The sequence below is a fragment of the Crocodylus porosus genome, unplaced genomic scaffold (assembly GCF_001723895.1).
Source record: "Crocodylus porosus isolate Cpor-Errol unplaced genomic scaffold, CroPor_comp1, whole genome shotgun sequence".
In the NCBI taxonomy this organism is placed as follows: Eukaryota; Metazoa; Chordata; order Crocodylia; family Crocodylidae; genus Crocodylus; species Crocodylus porosus.
The window spans coordinates 17,318,407-17,342,049 of NW_017728922.1; the positions used below are offsets into that span (position 1 = coordinate 17,318,407).

At 56.1% G+C, this 23,643-nt stretch overlaps 3 protein-coding genes across 5 annotated transcripts; 2 read left to right on the forward strand and 1 right to left on the reverse strand.

Annotated features, from left to right (window-relative positions):
- Positions 1-3,224: 3,224 nt before the first annotated feature.
- LOC109313268 lies at positions 3,225-9,833 on the reverse strand. Of its 3 annotated transcripts, XM_019539759.1 has the most exons (4): positions 8,021-9,833; positions 4,401-4,529; positions 3,919-3,979; positions 3,225-3,392 (listed from the first exon to the last, which is right to left on the reverse strand). In XM_019539759.1, the coding sequence occupies exon 1, from the start codon at positions 9,749-9,751 to the stop codon at positions 8,048-8,050; it is 1,704 nt and encodes a 567-aa protein (XP_019395304.1). In that variant the 5' UTR covers positions 9,752-9,833; the 3' UTR covers positions 3,225-3,392; positions 3,919-3,979; positions 4,401-4,529; positions 8,021-8,047. The 3 variants fall into 3 exon arrangements, 2 of the variants coding, with proteins under 2 accessions (XP_019395304.1, XP_019395303.1); XR_002102012.1 differs by lacking the exon at positions 8,021-9,833 and adding an exon at positions 7,747-7,922 and having other exon boundaries at positions 3,919-5,017; XM_019539758.1 differs by having other exon boundaries at positions 3,919-4,529.
- Positions 9,834-9,998: 165 nt separating this feature from the next.
- Positions 9,999-12,819, forward strand: TMED4 (transmembrane p24 trafficking protein 4). The gene is made up of 5 exons (XM_019539760.1): positions 9,999-10,208; positions 10,574-10,674; positions 10,907-11,032; positions 11,526-11,672; positions 12,106-12,819. The coding sequence occupies exons 1-5, from the start codon at positions 10,019-10,021 to the stop codon at positions 12,253-12,255; spliced, it is 714 nt and encodes a 237-aa protein (XP_019395305.1). The 5' UTR covers positions 9,999-10,018; the 3' UTR covers positions 12,256-12,819.
- Positions 12,820-13,348: 529 nt separating this feature from the next.
- DDX56 (DEAD-box helicase 56) lies at positions 13,349-22,843 on the forward strand. Its single transcript, XM_019539761.1, has 14 exons — positions 13,349-13,519; positions 13,762-13,923; positions 14,386-14,546; positions 15,584-15,754; positions 16,217-16,307; positions 16,636-16,880; positions 17,481-17,612; positions 17,711-17,824; positions 18,284-18,378; positions 18,812-18,885; positions 19,121-19,210; positions 19,315-19,420; positions 19,905-19,999; positions 20,198-22,843. The coding sequence occupies exons 1-14, from the start codon at positions 13,463-13,465 to the stop codon at positions 20,288-20,290; spliced, it is 1,686 nt and encodes a 561-aa protein (XP_019395306.1). The 5' UTR covers positions 13,349-13,462; the 3' UTR covers positions 20,291-22,843.
- Positions 22,844-23,643: the final 800 nt, after the last annotated feature.

Here is a 23,643-nt window from a genome sequence, read left to right on the forward strand (position 1 = left end):
TCAGGAGCCCCGCTGTGCCTGGGGGAGGGGAGCAACCTGAGCTGTGCCACATCTGAGGGGGAGGGGGCCGAGCTGGGGTAGGAGATCCATACTCCACCTTTGCAGGCGGCAGCACTGGCAGGGCCTTGAGGGCTAGATTCAGAGATGACCCAAGCAGAGGGCAAATCAGCCTGTGCGAGGCCCCACCCCTGGACACGAGGAGGCCAGTGGTGGATTCTGTGTCTGCATCTGTGCACACCTCTGTGTGCACACATTTGACTGCAGCAGGGGCGGCAATCAGGGAGAAGAGGCAGGCATGTGCCCCCCAGCCCGGCAGGGTCCACCCAGCCTCCCCCACCAGCACTAGGAAGGGAGGGGACCCCGCTCCCCCTCCTGCAGCCCAGGCCCCATGGGGGGAAGGGCCTCCAATCTTGTGCTTGCCCAGGGCCCCAGTGTACCTTAATCTGCCTCTGAGAGGAGGGGAGGCAGGGGGATGTGGAGTGGGGGGGAAGGGTGGAATGGGCCAGATACTGGGCCCTGTCGCCACCTGCACCCCCCTGTCATTTTTGACAGGCAATTTGCCAGTAACATATGAAGGGCACTCCTTTCATAATGTCTACACACATAATATGCATATTTCTCATATCTATACGTTCTGAATAATTTATGTACTCTAATATTAAAAAGGACTACCATTTCATAATGTATACACATAATATTTACAGATCATAGCTATACATTCAAAATATTGATGTAATATTTAAAGGGCCAGCCTTTCATAATATTTATACACAATATTTCAATATTTCCATATTTATCATAGCTATACATTCTAAATATATATATTATACTATTTAAAAAATAGCCTTTGATAATGTTTATACACACAAAATCTACATATTTATCTTATATACATATTCAGAATGCATAGATATTATAGTATTTAAAGAGCTACCTTTTCATACTGGTTCTATGCATAGTATATACATAATCTATTTATAGTGTCTTGATAATGAGTGATTTATAATATTGGAATATAATACATATATGCCAGCAGATTATTTACAAGATTCCCACCTTTATAATAACATGATGATTAACGACACATTCAGAATATGCAATTATAATACAATAGCTATTTACGCACTGATTCTTCTTATATGCTTGTACATAATTATAAAAATATATCATGCATATATAATTCATTATATGGGTAGACTGATGGCAGCTGCCTCTAGACTCTGCCCATGTGCCCACCCTGCCCCTGGCTGGCTCTGTACCAGCAGGCATTGCTCTCCCTGAGGTTGGTGCAGATACTGAGGCTGACAACATCCCTGCAACCTCCACTACCCATGAACACTTTGAGGGTCCCCTGGCCCCTCTTCCTCCCCCTCCAGGCTGACGGGAACCCTCAGAGCATGGGCTGAACCACTCCACATCCTCAGCGTCCTGCTGGTAGATAGGGCACCAGGCATCAGCAGCCAAGACCCACTGGATGCAGCAGCGGCAGCAGTCGGCGTGGCTGCAGGGGTACAGTGTATGTGCACAGCAGATGGCCCATTCCTCTGCACAGGGCCTGGGCAGGTGGCAGGGATCTCTGCATGCTGGCTCCTGTCCCCCTCAGAGCCAGCATGCAGGGATCCCTGTGATCCTCTGATACCAGCCCCTGACTCTGTCCTGCTGGCCTGGGTCCCTGTGGCACTGCAAAAAGGAGTGGGGGGGCTGAGGGGAGGTTTTTCCCTTAGGCCCCATGTCATGAAAGCATTGGGGGGGCGCTAAAGCAGGGATGGACAATTATTTTGGGCAGAGGGCCAGTCACCGAGTTTTGGCAAGCTGTTGAGGGCTGCATGGGTTGTGACAGGAGCTCAGTGCCCTGGTCACCACCTTGTGACCAGAAGTCTTCCCCCTTGCCCCTGGAAGTACTCCTTTCAGCAAGGGGTTTTGCCACCTCAGAACCATACAAATACCAAATTATGTTCTAAAAAGCAAGCATCTACAACATTCAGTAATTGATTTCAAAAAATATTTTTGTTTTGCTTTACATGTACTTAAAGTAGTGTACATAAAGGTGGTTGTATTTAATAGGTTAACATGATGTACTTCTGTATATTGTGGGGGGCATGGGAGGGTGGGTATAGGTGTGCCTGTGGGGGGGATAGGTGTGGGTATGGGGTTTGTGGGTGGCTGTGTGGGTGCATGTGTATGGTGGGGTGTGCACATGGGCCTCACCCTATGAACACACACACATGCTGTCCCTCCCAGGTACCGGTGTGGCCCATGGTCTCTGGTCCCACGATGCAGCCAGGAGGAGCCATGTGGTGCTGGAGGAGGGTGGGGGCAGGAAGGCAGGGAAATGGCTGGGGGTCAGGCAGGGCAGGGTAGAGCTGCTTGATCCTGCTGGTTCCCCCTGGGTCCTGCTGCTGCTGGCTCTTGTCATCTTTGACAGGCAGCCAGGAACAAATAAATATTAATTTACTAAATTTTTAGGGGCCCTGTGGGCCAGACAGAATGGCCTGGCGGGCCAAATCTGGCCCACAGGCTGTATTTTGCTTTCCCTGGGCTAGATGGTTCCTGGGTACATGGAACAGCTAGCTAGCCACCTACCCAGCCAGCCTTCCCATACAGCACATCCCTCCAACTCTCCCTTCACCCTTCCCCATGCATGTCCACGCATCCCCAGACTGGCCCAGCCTGTGAAACCTGCTTCCAGTCATCAGATCACAAGAAAAGCCAGACCTCCAGTCACATGGGCATCTGGTCATTCACCCACCCACACATCCATCCATCCCTCTCTCCCTCCCTCCATCCACCCATCTCCAAGAGGATGAACGCAACCATTGTTCCATACTTGCAGCCATCTGGTCACAAAAAGATCCAGCCACCCAACCAAGAGCACCCAGCTACCAAGCTAAGGATATTGTGGGTCAGCCTTGCCCAGCCTCACTGGATTCTGTTGGAGGGGACCTCTAGGCACATCTGACTGGACAGCTGCGATCTGCATGTAGATACTGATGATGGCCCAGAGCAAGGATTGTACTGGGATGCCTTCCAGCAACAGTGAGCTCCTCCCTACCCTCATCACTGATGCTGAAGAAGACCTGGCCCCTGCAGGGAAGCCTATGTCTGTTCCTGCTGCACCATGGAAGGGCAGGTAAAGGGGGACAGGTCCTGGGAGACCATCTGAGAGGGATCCAGGGTGGTGAAGCCCATATGAAGCTCCATGTCCCAGCGGGGCTCTGTGAGCAGCACTACCTCCTTGACCAGCTGCACTGAAGACGATGCCATCTCAGAAGGTGTTGGCCTGGCTTGCCGTGAGGCATGGTGTAGCCACCAGATCTTAGAGCCCTCGGTGGCAGAGTGGAAGCAGAGGGGCCATGACAGGTCCCAGTACTCATCCATGTCTGTGAGAGGCTCTGAAAGGAGGGACAGACCATCAAGCTCTGGCATTACGAGGCAGATGACTGCTGTGGGGAGCTGTGACCCTAGCTGGGGGGGACAGGGCAGGTGCCTGGGTCTGGCAGCAGACACCACAGCAAGGCTGGCTGGGGGTGGCACCCAAGCTGTCTACGGGAGCTGAAAGCCTGAGGTGATGGGCTCCAGAGAGACAGAGAGGGGTGAGACCCCCTGCTTCCCTGAAGGATGCTGTTGGGGGCTGGAGAAGCCTCATGGGGGGGGCACAGAGACTGTGGTGTGCCTCAACCAGAGGGTCAGGATAGTACCCCTAGATGCTGTGGTGCCTTTTCACAACTCTGCTTAGGCATGAAATGAATCTGGGCTAGGAGCCATGCAGGGGGCTCTGAGGGCCAATGGGATCTACTCTGGCTCACACCATGTGACATGGCTGTACCCAGGGGCCAGGATGGCTGGGCCCAGGGGGGCTGAGGGGCCCTGACTCCCCCACCATAGCCGTTGGCATGCTAGGAAGAGAGACATGCTTACCACACTTCCTTCCAGCTTGCCCTGTTCTTCCGCTATCCTGGGGATCTGCCACATGGGCAGGCTGTGAAGAGAACAGGCCATGCTGAGGGCACTGCTCAGGAGCCAGGACCCCCAGGTTCCCTTCCCAGCTGGGCAATTGCAGGCAAGAGCCTCGGCCCTCAGTGTGCCCATCTGTGAAATAGGAGACCACTAGTGCTAGCTTCAACTCCCAGACCTACAGCGGCTGCTGGGGGGCAGCTGGGGAAAAGGGTCCTGGCTCTGGAACTTGCTGAGTGATGAGCAAGTGCTCCTGTCTCCCACACTAATGACCGGGTTCAGCCCACAGTGCTTGCTCTGTGCCTCAAAACAGAGCCTGTTAGCTATACCCACTGGAGCTGCTCCCACAGAGGAGGGGAGGGAGGGAGGGACCCCCAGCAGCCTGGCATCGAAGCACCAGCCACAGCCACGCCCACCACCACTACTCACGTGTCCAAGCCTCTCACCACCCACAACCCCCACCTTCCTGAAACCAGGGGAAGCACAGGGGTCTCCCATCTCCTTATCATTTAGGGTGCTGCTAGAGGATCCCATCACTGCTCTGCATCACATAGAGCTCGCTCTCTCCCTCAGACCTGACAAGGAGCGGGAGATACACCCTGAGCTCCTGCCAGCCCTAGTGTGAACCCTGCCTGCTACTTTCCAGCCTCCACGCACCTGAGCCCACCCTCAAGAAATCAGTTGCCTTCATGTGCTTAAAGAAGTCATGCTTCCACCCAGCTGGGCCAGAGGCCAAGCTGGAATTTTCCTACAGGCAATGGGCCAGGTCCTGGGTTGCCTTGAGAGAAAGAAAGGTCGAGGCAGGGGCCTTGTGATGCTGAGACATCAGGGTGTCATCACCCTTTTGGGGGTTTTTATTTTACTGGAGCAAGTTCCTCTGAGCTAGACCCTGGTGTATTGGGATATAAGGCAAGCAACGCTCCAAAAGCACCCAGCAGAGAAGACACAGACATTCTCACTACCCAGTGTGGTTCCTCTGAATCCATCCTCATGGCTTGAGGCTCCCATTCCTCTGCCATGGCGTAGGGTGTTGGATAAAATTTGGGTTCATATGTCTGTATTCCTGCCCACGGGTCCAAAAGAACACAGTGAGTGGAGCAAGAAGCAGGGAAACTGACCTGCGACCACTGGCTCATTTCTCTGAGCCAATGATCTCTCTGCAAATGGAATAGGGAAACTGAGTCACACCCAGTGCTCATTGCTCTTTCCTGGGGTTGCCTGATTAGCCTCGGGTGTGATGGCTGGCATATGCCTACCCTAACACCCCCTGCCCCCCTACACCTGGGCCAGGCAGGGCCAAGGTATCTGCCACAGGCTAGAGAGAATCCCTTGACAGTCCAGACAGATCTGGCCTTTGGGCTACACCCTTCTGGAGATCATAGAACCATAAAAAGTTAGGGTTGGAAGGGACCTCAGGAGGTCACATCTAGTCCAACCCCCTGCTCAAAGCAGGACCAGCCTCAGTTAGATCATCCCAGCCAAAGCTTTGTCTAGCTGGGTTTTGAAAATCCCCAAGGACCTTCCACCACCTCTCCGGGTAACTTGTTTCAGTGTTTTACCACCCTCCTAGTGAGAAAATCCTTCCTAATATCTACCGAAACTTCCCTCGCTGCAACTTGAAACTGTTGCTCCTTGTTCTGTCATCTGCCACCACTGAGAACAGGGGCAGGCAATATATGGCCCGCGGGCTGGATTCAGCCGGTAATATCCATCCTCTTTTGAACAGTTGAAGACTGCTATTAAGTCTCCTCTCAGTCTCCTCTTCACTAGACTAAATAAGCACAATTCCCTCAGCCTGTCTTCAGAAATCATGCCCCCTAGATTCTGAACTATTTTTGTCACCCTCTGCTTCCACATCCTTTTTGTAATGGGGGGCCCAAAACTGAATGCAGTACTCCAGATGTAGCCTTACCAGTGCTGAATAGAGGGAAATAATCACTTCCCTTGACCTGCTGGCACCACACCCACTAATGTAGACCAGGATGCCATTAGCCTTCATGGCAACTGTGATACACCACTGATTCATTCAGCTTATTGTCTACAGTAACCCTCATGTCCTTTTCTGCAGAACTGCTGCCCGACCAGTCAGCCCCCACTGGAGAAAAACCAGATGAGGGGGTGGCTGTCTGTGAGCCTGGACAGACCTATGTACCCCCTCAGCAACTACTGGGCTGCAGTCTTCAGGAAGAAATAAGTTCCAACCAGCTAATACATGGGATAGAGGCTGGGAAGGCAATGGGCTGGGTGCTTTGACAATGAAAGAGCATCAGCTCCATCAGCTCAGACAAATCTAGTACCCCGCCATCCCACTGGCTGCTCTGCTTTCTGCTCCCTGCCCAAAGGCCCCAGCAGGGGGATCTCAGAGCCCTGGGTAGTCACATGTCCCAAGCCAAGCCAGACGAAGCGCTGAAGGACTGGGAAAAGCCCAAAGATGGCACACAGGTGGGCACAGGCGCACATGTGAACACTTTACTACACATGGTTGCCATATGACTTGTTTCTAGCCATGTCTGGCAGGTGCCCCCAGCCCAGGGAGTCAGACCAGACACTAGGTATCACTGGTATCTCTGCAGTCTCTGGGTGTTCCCAGCCAGGCAGCACCCTCTGGTGGTGGGAATGGGGCAATATAGGGAGCTTGGATTGTCTGGACACACAGCAGGGACCCTAGCTGGAGGTAGGGAGCTGATGGGTTCACCCCAGAAAACTGAGGCATGTGGGTACCATGAATGTTTCACAGCTCCCTGCCCCACCTGCTGCTCTGCTTTCACCTCACCTGCTCTGTGTCCCCTACTCTATCGGCTGCTCTGTTCCTTGCTCTGTGCTTTCCTTTGTCTGCTCTGCTCTTTGCTCCCTGCCAGATCTGCTCCTCTGCTCTGTGCCTCACCGCCCCCCCCCGCCCCACTGGCTGCTTTGCGCTCCCTGCTTGACCTGCTCTCCTTTCTACCCTGTGCCCAAAGGCCCTGGGTAGTTGTATGTCCCAAGCCAAGACAGGGAAAGTGCTGGAGGACTGGGAAAGGCCCAAAGACAGGACATGGGGGAAAGGTGGCACAGGCACACACATGAACACGCATTACCACACACAGTTGCCACATGCTGCCACGCGTTTTCTAGCCAAGCCCTGCAGGTGCTCCTGGCCCAGGGAGGTGCACCCAACCTTGGGTGTTATTGGTTTCCCTCCAATCCGGGGTATCTTGGGGTATTTCCAGTCTGACAGCACCCCCTGGTGGTGGGAAAGGGGCAACGCAGGAAGCCTGAATTGTCTGAATGCAATGGAGACCATGGCTTGAGCAGAAGCAGTCAATAACTTCACCCCCAACCCTGGCAGGGAAACTGAAGCATGTGGGCACCACGGTCTCAGTTTCACAGCTCCCTTGTGCCCCCTGCCCCATTGGCTGCTCTACTTTTTGGTCCCTGCCTCAATCTACTGTTCTGCTTTCTGCATTTTGCCCTGTTCCCCTGCCCCATCAGTTGTTCTGCTTTCCATGTCCTGCACTGATCTTAATGCCCCATTGGTTGCTCTGCTTTGAGCTCCATGCATGCCCCCTGCCCCATCCACTGTTCTGCTTTTCGCTCCCTGCCCATGTTCTTTGTCCCATTGATTGTGCTGCTTCCTGCATTGCCCATTGAGTGAGGGGCACCAGCTAGGGGTGGGTGGGGTATTATGGTTTGGGACTGAGGCCTCTCACTGGGTCAGGGGAAGTGGCAGGGACTGCACATGCACCTCCCCTTCTGCCGCAGGGTGCGGACTCCCCCAACACCCATAATTATGGTTAAGCAGTCTAGTTAACTCACGGTGAGACGCAGTAATTTTTGCAGTTCAGTCCAGCAGATTCCCTGGGCATTTCTTGGCAGCCCTGCCACTTCCCACTGATGGACAGAGACATATACCATATAAACAGCAAATTCTGCAGAAAGTAAATTATATCTTATAATTTATATTAGTTTAAATTTAAATATAGTATAAATATGAATTTATATAAAACATGAATTGTAATTAATACCATTATAATTTATTATTATAAGTAGTGTTCTACAAAAAAGTTTAAAAATACTAGTGAATGCTAACCTGAATAGAAACAATTCATCTTAGTTGTCAAACACTAGCATGCAGCGGCGTGACCTCTTGTCCATATGTGGAGGCCGCACGTTCTGCATTCACTGAGCTGGTTGGAATTGTAAGGCAGCGTTTCGCCAAGCTGTAGAGATGTGGAAACCGATCGGAAACAGAGTCCCAAAACTCAGTTACACTCAAAGGCATCTGGCACTCTTTGATGAAATTTATGTACGCAGCACGTTCGTTGTTGTGCTCTCGCTGCCACCCCGGAATTGATTTAATTAGCTGAGGGTTAACAGTCAGAAAAGGCACCTGATTCGGGTCAAAAATACGAACAGCACTAAAAAAGGCGGCAGCCGGTTGTTTAAACCGAGGCGGCAGCAACGGATCATACTTATAGAACTGTTTCAGCTTGGCAGCGATGGCCTGGAACAGGTCCTGCCTGTGTTGGTTTTCCGTGGGACAGTCTGAAAGCTGCTGTGACGCCATGTCTTCTACCCAGCTTATCAAATCCATCAGCTTGTTGTGTATGTTGTGATTCAAAACCTGTTGCCCTTCAAACCACGTGAGCAGCTCCCTGAACGGGGTCACATTTTCAGCCACAAACTTAACTTGGTCACCAATGTCGCCCTGCTTTAGGAGCTCGTGCAGCTTCAGCATGTACTGCGTGCCAGGCGTGATTTCCAGCTCCTGTCTCACAAACTGCTGGTAGTGCTGAATGTTCTTGGCATGGTAACAAACTGCATCAAACCACGAGTTCCACTTCATGGCGGCTGGTTCAACTGTGAGCGGCGCTGCTGCCTGTGGATCCCTGCTCTGACTGGCCACAAACTCCCTGTACCGAAGCTTGCGGCCCGGACAGTGCTTGAAGGCTTTTTTCAGGGAGGAGACCAGGATGTCCACATCTGGGAAGTGCATGCGCCAGATGTCACTGACCAAAGAGAGGATGTGTGCATTGCACGTGACGTGCACCGCGCCAGGCATCATCCCATGCAGCACGTCAGAAAAGGCTCGGCACATGTACATGGCATGGCCCGACACGAACGCCGACACCTTGTTGAAGTCCACGCTGTGGGTGATGACTGTCTTCACCACGGCTTGGGCCACCGCGGTGGAGCTGAGGGACGCGAGCAGCACCGGCTTGGCCTCGAACACTGGCGGGCCGCATGGCGCCCAACCGCCGGGCACAAACAGCAGGCGCAGCACGCAACACCCACGTGCATCTGCGGCCTCGGCTGCCACCATGGCCACAGCCTCGCCGGGTGGCAGTGCCTGCGGGGACGGAGCACGTGGGGCCAGCAGGCCAGGCAGGTAGTCCTGGCGCAGGCGGGCAGCGCATGGCAGGCCGCCGGTGCCGGGCAGGTGCTGGCCCAGGTAGTCCCGCAGGCGTGGGTGGTCCAGCTTCTCCAGCGGGATGTTGGCGGCTGTGAAGGCCTCCACGAGCGCCAGGGCGGCCTCCCGCCGCTCTGCGCCGCTCTCCGCACCCCGCCGCCGCAGCACCAGCGCCGCCGTCGCCTGCTTCTTGCCCCATGCCTCGGCCTGGGCGTCGGCGGCGCGGCGCCGGGCGTGCAGCTCGGACTCCAGGTGCCGGTCGATGCTGTTCTTGCGCTGCACGTCCAGCGTCACGTTGCAGGCGGAGCAGAAGAGGAAGCCGCCGTCCGCGTGCAGCGTGCCCGCCGGGAACTGCCGCACGCGGTCCTGCGCTGAGATGTGCTTCGCCTTCTTGGACTTCTTGTCGCTCATCGCCGCGCCTCCCGCCGCGCCCGAGATGGCGCCCAGCGCCGTCCCCTCAGCCCTGGCGTGGGGCTACCTGACTGGCTGCCGGCTGCCGCGCATGCGCCATTACAGCACCCGGCAAGGGCGTGCGCAACTCGCCCAGCAACAAGCAGCAGCGCATGCGCCTTGCCGCCTGTCCCCCTAGCGGGCCGTGGAAGCGCATGCGCAGCTCTCCCAGTGTCAAGCAGCAACACATGCGCATTGCGGTCCGTTCCCGTCTGGCCACTGAGGCGCATGCACAGTAAGCTTCAGGCAGCGGGTACGACCATGGCGGGCGGCGGCGGCGGGGGGCTCGGCACGCTATGGGTGCTGGCCGGTGTGGTGCTGCTGGCGGGGACTGGCACACATGCGCTCTACTTCCACATCGGGGAGACCGAGAAGCGCTGCTTCATCGAGGAGATTCCGGACGAGACCATGGTGATCGGTGAGGGGCGGGGGAAAGTCATGGCCGGTACCATGGTGATGACGTTGTGGGGGTGAAACCAAATGAGGCGTGGGCGCTAGCATGGTAACCGGAGGGGGGGCGAGAAGAGACCAACTCGGCCCTGGGTGGGGGGTGAAAGACACCAACTGACACTGGGGCCAGGTGACAGACAGGTGGGGGCAGGGGATCTCCGGAAGTGGCGGGGTGGGAGAAACCAACAGGTGGACTGGAGGTGAGGTGGGCCACAAAATGATGGAAGAGACTGGGGGGTGGAGGCGAGGTGAGAGGTCGGGTAGGGGTAAGGGGTCATGAGGGCAGTGAGGGTGGAGTAGGGGCCCCAGGCTGACCCCCTTCCAACCCCACAGGGAACTACCGCACACAGTTGTGGGACAAGCAGAGCGAGTCCTTCCTGCCCTCCACGCCGGGGCTGGGCATGCATGTGGAGGTGAAGGACCCCGATGGCAAGGTGAGGGGCAGGGCTGGCCCGGACGCCTGGGCTCTGTCAGATCTGGCTGGGGGTGCTGAGGCACCTGGGTGCTGACCTGGTGGAAAGGGAGACATGGGAGCCTGGCAGATGCCTGGGCTCTGTCCTGGCTTTTGGGGGATGCCTGGGTTCTTTCCCACTGGGAATAGTGACCTGGGAGTCCAGATGCCTGGGTTGCATCCGTGCTTGGGATCTCACAGCTTGGTCCCCACAGGTAGTGTTGTCCCGGCAGTACGGCTCTGAGGGTCGCTTTACCTTCACCTCACACACACCTGGCGAGCACCAGATCTGCCTCCACTCCAACTCCACCCGCATGGCGCTCTTTGCCGGTGGCAAGCTGGTAACTCCCTGAGGGGTGGGGGGGGCTTGGAACCCGGACAGCTGGGTTCTGTCTGGGCTGAGCAGGGTGGATCCTGGGAGCCTGGACTCCTGGGCTTTTTTCTTTTGCTAGATTGGGGGTCTGTGGTTAGAACAGGGGGATGGGACCCTAGCTGTTAGAGCGTGTGGGGCTGGGGGGCCTGAACTCCTGGGTTCTCTCCCTAACTGATGGGGTATCAGAGCCCAGATGTCTGGTTGAGTTCTTAGGTCCAGAATGGAGCAATTCATCTCTGGAGGGGGCAGCCTGTTAGGATTCCTGGGTTCACTCCCCAGGGCCAGCCTGCCAGCCCCTTCGGTGCCTCAGTTTCCCTCACAGAAACAGAGTCATCTGGGCTATGTATAGCTCCCCCTTGGCTCGTGGCTAGACAGATGGGCCCTGGGGGTGGCTGTGACTGGCTCATTGGCTGTCCCCCACCCCCTTAACCCCCTGCTTCTCTCCCCCTCCCCCCCTGCAGCGGGTGCACCTGGACATCCAGGTAGGGGAACACACCAACAACTACCCTGAGATTGCCGCTAAGGACAAGCTAACGGAGTTGCAGCTCCGCGCCCGCCAGCTCCTTGACCAGGTCGAGCAGATCCAAAAGGAGCAGAACTACCAGCGGGTAAGAGCAGGGGGCCCAGCATAGGGGTGGGGGGGGCATCCCTGCCTGAAGGAAAAGGGGGAACTCTACCTCCATCCCCAATGGGGGGGGCGGTACAGGGAGCATCCAATAGAAGGGGGTACAAGGAGCACTGGGGTGGCATTGGGAATGCTGGGGAAGGTACTAGGAGCATGAGGGGAGTACTGGGGGTACTAGGAACCCTGAGGGGTACTGGGGGTTTTATTGGGAGCCCTAGGCAGGGCACTGGTGGGGACACTGAGAGCACTATGGCTGCATGGTTTTTTTTTGGGGGGGGGGGCAGTTATCAAAGCTGCAGCTGGCATCAGAGGGCACAGGCCGGGGCAGTGCCAGGGGACACCGAGCAGGCTGTGGGGGTGGTTTTAGTCCTGGTCCAACCTTCCTTTGTGATTTTTTTTCCACTCGCCTCCCCCAGTACCGCGAGGAGAGGTTCCGGATGACTAGTGAGAGCACCAACCAGCGGGTGCTCTGGTGGTCCATCGCCCAGACCATCATTCTCATCCTCACTGGTGTCTGGCAGATGCGGCATCTGAAGAGCTTCTTTGAGGCCAAGAAGCTGGTTTAAATTCCCTCCTTGCCCACCCCCCATTCCCTCTTCTCCTCCCCCCCACTGTCTTCCTATCTCCTTCACCCCTGAGTTCAGTGTAGCACTGATTTGCCATGAAAATAGCAGGCTTCTCTGCCTGGCAGGGAGCTGGGGGGCACTGTCAGGGTGCAGGCACTGGAGGGGAGGGGTACTGGGGGCCAAGGGGGGAGGGACTAGGAACCCTGGGGCGCTGTTATCAAGGAGGAGGCAGGGGCTGCTTTGTGCCCCCACAGTGCCTTTAGCAGTGCCTGGCAGGTGGCCTGCTCTCTTAAGTGAGGCACAGCCAGGGGATGGGGTGTGGGGGTGGAGAATGGCATGAAGGCATCTGCCCAGCACCAGCCCATAACAGGGTAGAAGAGGAAGCCTTCAGACCACTTAACACAGCATGTACCAGGCTTCCCCCCACCCCTGACACATCACGGGTGTCCCAGATTCCCTGCCCTCTTTCCTGTGACCAGCCACAGTCGCTGTCACAGGCTTTGATCAGAAGCATTTTTGTTATGATTGTTTTATGGAGCGCAATAAAACATTGGTTCCAGTACCTAGCAGCTGGCTGGTGATTTGGGTGCTATGAAGCCTATGCCTGTAAGAGCCTGGAGGTGGAGGGCTCTGGAGGCAGCACGAGGCAGGTGGAGAGGGGCAGCAGCAGGCATTGAGTAAATGGAAGGGCTCTATTGCCCTAGTGAGGTGGGTCCATTGATGATCCCAGGGCAGATGTGAGATTGCCTGTGGGGCAGCAAGGGGCCCCCATGTTCGGACATCTGGGTTCTATCCAGCTGCTGGGGGAGGAGGAGCTTGGATGCCCGGATTTTATTGGTGGGGAGGGGACAGGGGCTCTTTGAGGCAAAGCTGGGATGCAACCTAGGTGTGCTGGCTGCCCTGCCCTGGCCTGGAAACCCAGGAGCCCTGGACCTGGTGCCCGCAGAGCCCCACGGCTCCAGCTATAAGGCCCCTCCCTGCCTCGGGCGGTACGAAGCTAAGGCGGTCCTCCAGCAGAGGAGCAGTAGGGAGCAGAAGTGGCGCCCTAGTCCGGGGGCTTGGTCTCGGTGGGAGCATGCGCCCTGAGACCATCTCCCTCCCCCGGCTGGTCGGCGCATGCACGAGCCACCGCCTAGTGCGCCTCCGTCCGGGTTCCGGAAATGCATGGGCGCATGCGCGCTTGGCCTGACAGACGCTAGCGGCGAAGATGGCGGCCCCCAGCCCGAGTTTTGCGCACATGGGGCTGGACCCGCGCCTGCTGCAGGTGGGGCTCGGACACCTGGGTTCTCTCCTGGCTGGTGGGGGAGGGGGGATCTCGGACGCCTGGGTCTTATCCAGGCAGGGGGAGTGGGGGACGGCTGGGAGCTCGGACGCCTGGGCTGGGTGGTGAGGTTGGTGGGTTTTAGAGCAGGGTCTGGGCCCGGACGCTTCAGGCCTGTGGGAGCGCGGGGACAGGGGGAGCCCTTGGGAGCGGGGGGAGCCTGACGCTTGAGTCCCTCCCGCAAGGCCATCGCAGAGCTGGGCTGGGCCAGGCCGACGCTGATCCAGGACAAGGCCATCCCCCTGGCCCTGGAGGGCAAGGACCTCCTGGCGCGCGCCCGCACTGGCTCGGGCAAGACGGCTGCCTATGCCATCCCCCTCATCCAGCACCTGCTGCAGCTCAAGCAGGTATCCTCGGGGTCTGGGAAGAGGTTTTGTTTTTTTTTTTCCTGTTTTTTTGCACCGGTCCTGGAAGCACTGCAATACCAGGTCAATGCATGGAGTGGATGGAGCACGCTCCAGTTCCACCACCCAATACCAAAAAGGATCTGCTCAATATAGACCTCCTATGGAGGACATATCAGAGACAATTACCCTGAGGAGCTCGCCTACGTGGTCACGCTGCTTCCCCTGCCAGATAAGTCACAGATTTCTTTTTTTTTTTTTTTTTTAAGTCACAGATAGGAGATCAGACTAACATCCCTTGTGACAAATAAAGGGGTCTGGGAAGAGGTGGGCCTGCTCTATGCCCTGCCCTCACTTTCCTGGGGCGGGGCCAGCTTCCCTTAGGCCTTTCCTTGGGCAGGGCATGGCCTTGGAGCTCTGGTGGGGTAGGAGTGGGGTCCTGACCCCTTCCCATTGCCCCAGCAGGGCCCAGTAGTGCAGGAGCAGGCTGTGCGGGCCCTGGTGCTGGTGCCCACCAAAGAGCTGGGCCGGCAGGCAACTACTATGCTGCGGGACCTGGCCGCCTACTGCACCCGCCATGTCCGCATCGCTGATCTCTCCGCCCCTACAGAGCCAGCAGCGCAGAGGTTAGTGGCTGCCAGGAAGGAGCAGGGCCAAGTTAATCCCCATCCTCTTGGTTTGCATGCGGCAGGGTTGGGGCCTGGCCTGCATGGACAAGCCTGAGAGGTGGAGTCTTCTCTGTGCTCTTTCCCCTGTATCTGCATGTTGGACCCACTCCTACAGGTGACATCATAGGCCCCACCCCCCACAGGTGACATGTTTTCCCTTCATCTGCATAGGGGGTCTCCTAGGCTTCTCCTCATTTGCATGCATCAGCCTACAGGGTGGGGCCACCCCTCAGTTCTTTTCTTCTCATCTGCATGTAAGAACCCCCCCAGGTGAGATCAACTACGTATTGCCCTCATTTGCATGGGGGATTCTCAAAGGCTTTAGTATTTGTGTAGACAGTCCTAAGGGGTGGGGCCTTTCTGTGCATCTCCCTCTTATCTATACATCAGGCCCCACGTGGCTGACATCACCTGTATATTCTCCTCCTTTGCCAAGGGGGGCTCTCTAGGGGTTGGGGCCACCCATTAGCCCAGACCCGGCCCCTCATTTGCATTGGTGACCCTAAGGCTTGGGCCACCCCTGTGCTTCTTGTCATTCACTTGCATGTTAGGTTCGCACATGGGTTAGGTCACCTGTGTACTCCTTCATTTGCATAGAGGGGCTCTCAGAGGCGGGGCTGTCTTTCTGTTTCTTCTCTCATTTGCACGTGGAGCATGTAGGGGGTGGGGCTGTTTATATGCCCCTCCCCTTTCATTAGCATAGATTTCCCTGGGTGTCTTTTGCTTTTCTTCTTTATTTGCAAAGGATGTCTCTCCCACTCACCCACTGCCCTCCCCCAGTCCCCTGGATTCTCTCAGACTCTCTTGCCCTTCTTCCTCCGCTTCATTTTCTTCTCCTGTAGCAGCAACCCTGGCACCCAGAGCCAGGATGCCTGGGTTCTTTTTGCCCTGCCAACCCAGCTATGCCTCAGTTCCCTCTCCTGTAGCTGCAAGCAGCACTTAGGGAGGGGGTGCGGATTCCGGCCTCATGCCTGCTCTGTCTCACTGCACCTTAGGCCCCTGCTGATGGAGAAGCCGGACGTGGTGGTGGGGACCCCTGGACGGGTGCTGGCTCATGTGCTAGGCCATGGACTGAGCCTCCGTGATTCACTGGAGCTGTTGGTGCTGGATGAGGCTGACCTGCTGCTCTCCTTCGGCTTTGAGGATGACCTCAAGAGCCTGCTGTGGTGAGGGTGGCCTTGGGGCAGGGTGCTGGCAGCACTGGTGGAGTGCCTCAAGTGGAACGGGGGGAGGGGAGGGGCTACTGGGAATATTTACAGGCACTGGGAGGGTACTGGAAGTACTAGGTTAGTGCTGGGGAAGGCACAGGATACTGGGAGGGTACTGGTGGGAATGGGGGTGCTGAGTTTACTGTGGGTACTGGGAGGCATAATGAGAGACCTGGATGGGCATGGGGGGCTCTGGGATAATACTCGGGGGCACTGAAGGACACTGGGAGGATACCGAGGGGCTGCTGGGGGAGCACAGGGTGGGTACTGGGGGTGTTGGGAGGATCTTGGGGGTACTGGCAGCCCTGAGGGGGTACTGGTGCTACAGGGAAAATCCTGGCGGGTGCTGGGAGCCATGGGGACACTTGAGCTGGGCTGACCTTGGCACCCTCTCCTTGTTCCCTCCCCTCCACCCTGCAGCCACCTACCACGGATCCACCAGAGCTTCCTCATGTCGGCCACCTTCAGCCCTGATGTGGAAGCGCTCAAGGAGCTAGTGCTGCACAACCCGGTGTGTCAGGGTGGGAGGGGGCTGAGGAGTCACTGGGACATGGGGTTAACTGGGAGTGGGAGTTGGGGGTGGTTGCTGGCTGCTGGCTGGGGGAGACCTGGAGCAAGCCTCAGCCAGAGGGGACTAAGGCATGGGCAGGATTGTCTTTCCCCTGCCCCTTGCTGTGCCTCAGTTTGCCATCACATAACTGGAATTGCAGCACTTAGAGCCAGGATGCCTGCATTTGTTCCCTGCTTGCTTGCCACCCCTGCCTCCCCACCTTTGCCATTCCTCAGTTTTTTCCCAGCTTAGTGCTGACCCAGGCTGTGTTATGTGGGGGGTGGGGCAGGTGACACTGCGGCTGCAGGAGGCACGGCTGCCAGGGCCAGCCCAGCTGCAGCAGTGGCGCTTGGAACTGGGGACAGAGGAGGACAAGTGTCTGGTGTTGTACGCACTGCTCAAACTGGGGCTACTCCGTGGCCGTGTCCTGCTCTTTGCTGGTGCCCTGGAGCGCGGTTACCGCCTCCGCCTCTTCCTCGAGCAGCTCGGCCTGCCCACTGGCCTGCTCAATGCCCAGCTGCCCACACGCTCCAGGTATGTCCCTGGGGGGGGAAGGGTCTGGTGGGATCGAGAGCAGGTGAGAGGACCTAGAGTGGGGTGTTGTGCTCTGGGGTGGGGTCCGTGTCTAAGGCAGAAGAAAGGGATCTGAAGGGGATGGGGGGAATCGAGAATGGGGGAACTTAGATCCTTCTCTTCTGCTCTGACATGGGTGGATTTAGAGTGGGGGATCTAGAACAGTGGTGGGTGTTTAGAGTGGGGAAGGGTCTGGAGGACCTAGAGTGGGGGAGAGGTCTGGGGGAGATCTAGTGCAGTGGTGGAGATGGGATTCTAAGGTAGTGGGGATCTAGAGTTGGGGAAGCGAGTCTAGAGCGGGGGAGCTAGAGCAGGGCACGGGCTCTAGTGTGGGGAGGAGTCTGGGGATCTAGAGCAGGGGAAGGCTCTGGGAACCTGGAGCAGGTGAATCTAAAGCAGGACAGGATCTAGGCTGTTACGGTCCAGAGCAAGTGAGGGTGGGGGGTCCTAGGGGATCTAGAATGAGATGATCTGCAAGGGGGGGGGCTCTAAAGCAAGGAGTGGGGTCTGGGGGAGCATGGGGCAGGGGGTATTGAGATCCACCCCTCCCACCCCCTGCAGGTGCCACATCCTCAGCCAGTTCAACCAGGGCTTCTATGACTACCTTATTGCCACTGATGAGCTGGACACAGTGGAGAGCCAGGCCCAGGCCCGGACCCGCAGGAAAGCCCGCAAGGGCCCCAAGGCTGACAAGTGAGTCCTGGGAGAGTTTGGGTGTGAGGGGGGTGGGAGGGGGGGGGTCCTCCCCAGCAGGTTCCCCCCCCCTCCTGATCCCTGCTTCCCCCCCACAGAGGCCAGGACCCTGAGTTTGGCGTCTCGAGGGGCATAGACTTCCAGGACGTGGCAGCTGTCATCAACTTTGATTTGCCTCCCACCCTTGAGGCCTACGTCCACCGGGCTGGCAGGTATGGGGTGGGGTCATAATACATGCAGTGGGGCTGGAAGGGCTAAGATGGGGGAGAGATCCTATAGCTATGGGCACAGACTTGGGGGCGGGGATCCCCCAGCCCCAGCAAGCCCGTGGGCACAGGGTCTCAGCCTGGAGATTTTTTGCACTAGTAGTTAATTAAATCATGAATTCACCCAAAATCTCTCTCTTTCCCCCAAAAAATCAATTAGCAGCTTCTGTGATTGGCTGTGGATGTCTGTCTGGGTCTTTCTCTTCCTGAAATCATCTTGATGTATAGTTAACAGCACCTAATGAGTCATTATTCTAGCACCCTGCAGAGATTGTGGGGGGTGGTAATTGCCAGACCCTAGTGAATAACTGGGAGACAGGACAGGTGCCCCCTGCTTTGCCCCTCTCCCTGGGGCAGTTGGAGCCTGCTCTGATTCCTGCTCCCTGTGACACCCTCTCAACCCAGGACGGCCCGTGCTGACAACCCTGGCATGGTCTTGACCTTTGTGCTGCCATCAGAGCGCTCGCAGCTGGATGCCATCGAGGAGGCACTGGGGGCAGGTGGGTGCATGGATGGAGGGTCCTGAGTGGAGAGTGAGGGGATCTTGGGGTGATGTAGGGGCTCTGGATGGAGGTCACATCAGGGCCCTGGGGCCTGTCCCAAACCAGTCTCTCAGCTGCCCCATCAGTTTGGGGGCTCCTGGGTGGGGGTCTAGGAGGTCTTAGGGGTGACACAAGGGCTCCGGGGGGGTGTTACACAGCTTGGACTGGGTCCAATGTCCTGATCTGTCTGCTGGCAGGGGGGAATCTGGAGGGTTGTGGGGACTGGCACTGAATAGGGAGCTCAAGGGGGGTCACAGCTTTGGGACAGGCTGCAGCACCCTGATCTCTCACCTTAGAGATGGTGGTGGCTGGCCTCAGGGTTACTCTAAGTTGGGTTCTGGGGAGTCTAGGACCCCTCTTACCCCCTCCCCTTCTCCATTTCTCCTCCCAGATAATGCTGAAGCTGCCATCCAGCTCTACCAGTTCCACATGGAAGAGATTGAGGGGTTGCGTTACCGCTGCCGAGTGGGTGTTGTGGGGGCAGTGTCAGGGGCTTGGGGGAGATAATGCTAGGGCTTAGGGGCCTGGGGAGCGGAGAGGGCAAAGTCAGGGCCTGGGAGGTTGCTTGGCTGGTTGAGTGGGGTTGAGAGTGGGTGTGGGTGAGGGGCAGGGCAAGGGTCCCTCAGCATTATAAGACTGGGGGTGGGGTCCAGAGGCTGTGTGGGGGGAGCTCTGACCCCATCCTGCATCTCTTCCCTAGGATGCCATGCGGTCAGTGACCAAACAGGCTATCAAGGAGGCGCGGTTGCGAGACATCAAGGAGGAGCTGCTCAACTCGGAGAAACTAAAGGTAGCTGAGGGGACTGCTGCCTATGCCAGTGTCACTCCAGGCTATGTCTGGCATGGGTGGGGGTCCTAACAGGTTGCATCCCTCCCCCGCTTCTCTACCCACAGACATACTTTGAGGACAACCCCCGGGACTTGCATTTGTTGCGGCATGATCGGCCTCTGCATCCCGCCATCATCAAGCCCCACCTCCGCCACGTGCCTGACTACCTGGGTATGTGCCCCTGCCATGTGGCTGCTTCTAGGTGGAGCCTGAGCAGAGGGCTGGTTATATCGGGGCCCCTTGGGATACAGCCATCTGGGCTCGAGTGCGGTGGGGGACACTGCTTGACACATGGATGCCATATCTGGCGCTGAGTTGCAACCACCTCTGGGATAGGACATGTTGAGGGCGGTTTATGAAGGGACTTGTGCACTGAGATGTAGCCACTTCTGGGGTGGAACGTGTTGGGGGGCCTGGTTATATCAGGACCCCTGGAGAAACAGCTGGGCTAGGGTGTGTCTGGTGTGCTGCTTGACACAGAGATGCATTATCTGGTGCTGAGATGTGACCATCTTGGGTGGAGAACAATTAGCCAGGACCCCCAGGGTGGGAGTTAGGAGGCAGCCCTGCCTGGGGGGCTGGTGGGAGGTGGTCTTGATGCGCCTTACCACCCCACCCCGCCTGTTAATGCCACTGACCTCCCTCTCCCCCATAGTGCCTCCCAGCCTACGAGCCGTTGCCCGGCCCCATCTCAGCAAGCGCAAGCGCCAGCGCCACAAGCCCCCAGCCCACAACAGAGCTGGCTTCCAGGTGAGCATCCCCTCCTAACTCCCTGGAGACCTGGACCCCGACATGCCTTGGGAATCCCCAAGGGGGTGGGATTGGTGATGGCTGTACTTGTTACCTGTTACCTGGCTAGGGAGATGTAGCCACTTCTGGGGTGGAGAGTGTTGTGGGCTTAGTTGTACAAGGCTGGTGCTGAGACGTGTCTGCCTCTCCTCTCTCCAGTCCCGGGGGACCCGTAACCCTCTCCGAAGCTTTCGCTATCTGGGCAGGAAACCCCGGCACCCAGGCAAGAAGGAAGAGGAGACGATGGCCTGATACATCGGGCTTGAATGGATGGACTCAGAAAGTGGTAGAGCAGCGGTGGGACAGGGGGCTTCTGAATGACCAGAACCTTTCCCCCTCCTGGCAACAAAACTCCAGAGACTAAAGCTAAAAAGCCCTGGATAGAGACTATACCCCCACCCAGGAACTACCCTGAGGTGTGCCTGGGTGTGGGGGGCTAGCCTGGTCAATTTCATGTTAGTTTCAGGCCCCCTGGCTGAAATGGACCAGTCCAGCTGGGCACAATAGTAACCCCTTACCCACCGGCTCCCTGGTATTGTCCTCTGGCCTGATTCCTGCAGGTATTCTTTAATTAAGCTAAATTGAGTGGCTCATTGAGGTCCTCTAAGGAGAAAACGGTGGGGCGAGTTATGGCCCTCCACAGTGTGGATGTCTGACTCTAGGCTGTGAGCTCTGGGTGCCAAGAGGGCACAATGGCATGAGCGCTCCAAGAAGCAACGTCCTTAATAACCCAGCCTCTTAATTACCCTCTTAATTAATTACCTTAATTAAGGTACCAATAAGTTACTACTATATTTATTGGTGTATCACGTGCTTTTTCCATGGGCATTAGCAATTGTGGGTTGTGATCTGACATAATTTCTGGTGTATCCCTTTCCCCTGCTCATTAGCAAAGGGGAATTGGGGGGGAGGGGTTAGTGTTGCTAGAGTCAGATGGGGGAGGTTTAAGGTTGCTGGGAACAGCATGGTGGTGGGGTTAGTGTTGTTAGGGGCAGAAGGGGTGGAGTTGAGGTTGCTGGGCACAGAAGGGGGTGGGCTTAGGGTGGCTGTGATGCTACGGATTCGGGAGTGAAGTTCGGGGTGCTAGGATGAGCTGTGGTCAGGGTTGCCTTTTCTAAGGGGTGAGGCTAAGACTCCTGGCCTACCTCGCAGTCCCTTCTCAGTTTTCTTCGCTGGCCCTTGGCCCAGCTACAGCCACCTGGGGCTGGGTGAAAGGCATTGCACGTGGCTGCAGCTTCCCAGGCCCAGCAGGGGCAAAGGCAGTCGGAGTGTGGGGCAGGCAGGTGTCCTCAGGCCTTATCTTCCTGGCTCCCCCTATCAGCACCTTATCGGGGCCTTGGGAGGTGCCTCAAGGCCATGACCGGGCCCTAAACCCTGCCCGGGAGATAGCAGCAGAGCACCCAGGCATCACGCAACTGGGCAGGTGGGAGTGCAGAGGGGTCATCGAATTGCCTGGGCCTCAAGGTTAGTCGCACGCAGCACCCCAGACCTCATCGCTACAGCCGCACGGCACCTGTAGCCCTTCTGCACGCCTCCTTTCCCTGCTCTGCATGACAGTTGCAGGTCTGCTGTTGCTTCAGCCAGTAGCTCCATTGCAATCCATATGCTCCATGCTTCCCTGGCATAGCTACAGCTGCATGCCACTCATGTTCTCCAGCTACAGCTCTGTGTCTAACACCCAGCCCCAGCCACATGCAAGACTAGTCTGAGCCATGATTGCTCAGGGTGCCTCTGGCTACAGCTGCTTGTCACCTGTACCCCCTGGCTGCAGCCACATGCTCTGTCCCCAACTACATGCAGCAACCTGTGGTTGCACATGGCACCCTCTCCAATCCCTACAGTCCCACACCTGACCCTTAGCTATTTGCAACACCCACACACCCCATCTTCTGTCCCTACAAACATGCACCTGACCCCAGTTGCATGCAAACCCATATCCCATATATTCCTACAACCACACACATACCCCCCAGCTATTCACAACAGCTCCATACCCCTGTCTCTTATGGCTATTGCCATGCACCTGACCCCAGCTACACAACAGCCAGCTGTCCCTACAACCATCTACCTGCCCCCAGCTACACAGCAAGTCTACACCCTATCTCCTAATCCTACAGCCATATACCTCCCCCCAGCTACACGCGACCCCATACCCCATCTCATCACTACAGGCACTCGCTTGACCCCAGCTACACACAACAACCCCACACTCGTATCTTGTATCTCTACAACCACACACCTGATGCCCCAGCTACACACAACAGCCCCATATCCCCATCTGTCACTAGAGCCAAGCGCCTACTCCCCAGCTTCAGCTGCCCACCCATCCTGCACCAACCCCATAACACTGCCGCAGCCCATAGCTCACCCGCCCTATGGGTACCTGCTGTGCCTACCCTATGCCCTCCCCAACTATGCCACCCAGTGACCTTGGGGCTCCCTGGATCAAGGCCAGGCCCAAGTGCCTCCTTGAACCCTTCTGCAATTGTCCTTATCGGTGCCGACGTGCCAGGCAATGTGCCAGTGCCAGGGTGGGGGGCACCAATGCACATGGCCTTGCCCAGGGTAGCATGGGTGTCACCTTGCCTGGCTCCTTCCTGCTTGAGACGAGGAATAAAGGTGACTCTGCTTTGCATATATTCAGATAAATTGTAATATATTTGCGTACATTATAATAAACACCACTCTTGATGCATTTTTTGCATGTATTGCATTGTTCCTTTGCAAGAAGTGTAAAAGTGGAGCCTAATTCAAATGCCTCATAAGATGTTTGCATAGAATTAGAATAAAACTCTGATGTATGAGCATATCTTGTGCCCTTTAGATTAATCCTTTCCAAGATGGAGCAGGAAGATGACTATTTTGCATATATTTGAATACATTATAGATTGCATACAACTAGGATAGCTACTGCTGTATCACCAGGTTTCCCATCAATTAGATCATTCTTTTCCAAGAACCATAGGGGGCTCTTTTACAAATATATTATATTTCCATACATTAGAATAAACACCACTGTAGCTGTATTTTCCATCTATTAGATGTTCCTTTCTGACAAGCATAATGATGATTTGCATATATTCAAATATTATGATATATTTTGCATACATTAGGGTAAACACAACTGTGCTGTGTTTTGTATTTTAGAAAAGTATAAAGGTGAATATATTTTGTATATATTTAAATTCCTTATTATTTGCAGACATTAGGATATATCACTGCATTGGCATGTGTTTTGCATTTCTTCACTCATTCCAGGAAGAAGTGTAAATGAAAATTTCTGTTAAAGTAAACTATGAGTATTTGCATTAATTAGCCGAACCAAAGCTGCATTGGTGTTTGTTTTGTATATATTCGAATAATTTAGGAGAAGCAAGGAATACAGTGCTGGGTGGGGGGCAAGGAAAGGGGTGTCTCTCAGCGCTCCCAGTCAAATGCATGCAAATGTTGAGTGGGTGATTAATTCTGAATATGTGTGGATAAATATGCTCAGGACCTTCTGTCTGCACTAAGCATGCTCAGTGTGATCCCCTTGCCCCCTTTTGGCTGGGGTAGGCCATATACTGAGCATGCTCTGGCCTCAAGAGAGTCCTGATCTGGACCCC

What these genes read in the sequence shown, in the direction of transcription:
- LOC109313268 (XM_019539759.1), bottom strand. Translation starts at nt 9,751, where the DNA reads ATGAGCGACAAGAAGTCCAAGAAGGCGAAGCACATCTCAGCGCAGGAC.
- TMED4 (XM_019539760.1), top strand. Translation starts at nt 10,019, where the DNA reads ATGCACAGTAAGCTTCAGGCAGCGGGTACGACCATGGCGGGCGGCGGC. An exon ending in GGACGAGACCATGGTGATCG is followed by an intron (nt 10,209 to 10,573) that starts GTGAGGGGCGGG and finishes CCAACCCCACAG; the next exon opens with GGAACTACCGCACACAGTTG. An exon ending in AGGAGCAGAACTACCAGCGG is followed by an intron (nt 11,673 to 12,105) that starts GTAAGAGCAGGG and finishes CGCCTCCCCCAG; the next exon opens with TACCGCGAGGAGAGGTTCCG.
- DDX56 (XM_019539761.1), top strand. Translation starts at nt 13,463, where the DNA reads ATGGCGGCCCCCAGCCCGAGTTTTGCGCACATGGGGCTGGACCCGCGC. An exon ending in CCACGTGCCTGACTACCTGG is followed by an intron (nt 19,421 to 19,904) that starts GTATGTGCCCCT and finishes TCTCCCCCATAG; the next exon opens with TGCCTCCCAGCCTACGAGCC. An exon ending in ACAACAGAGCTGGCTTCCAG is followed by an intron (nt 20,000 to 20,197) that starts GTGAGCATCCCC and finishes TCCTCTCTCCAG; the next exon opens with TCCCGGGGGACCCGTAACCC.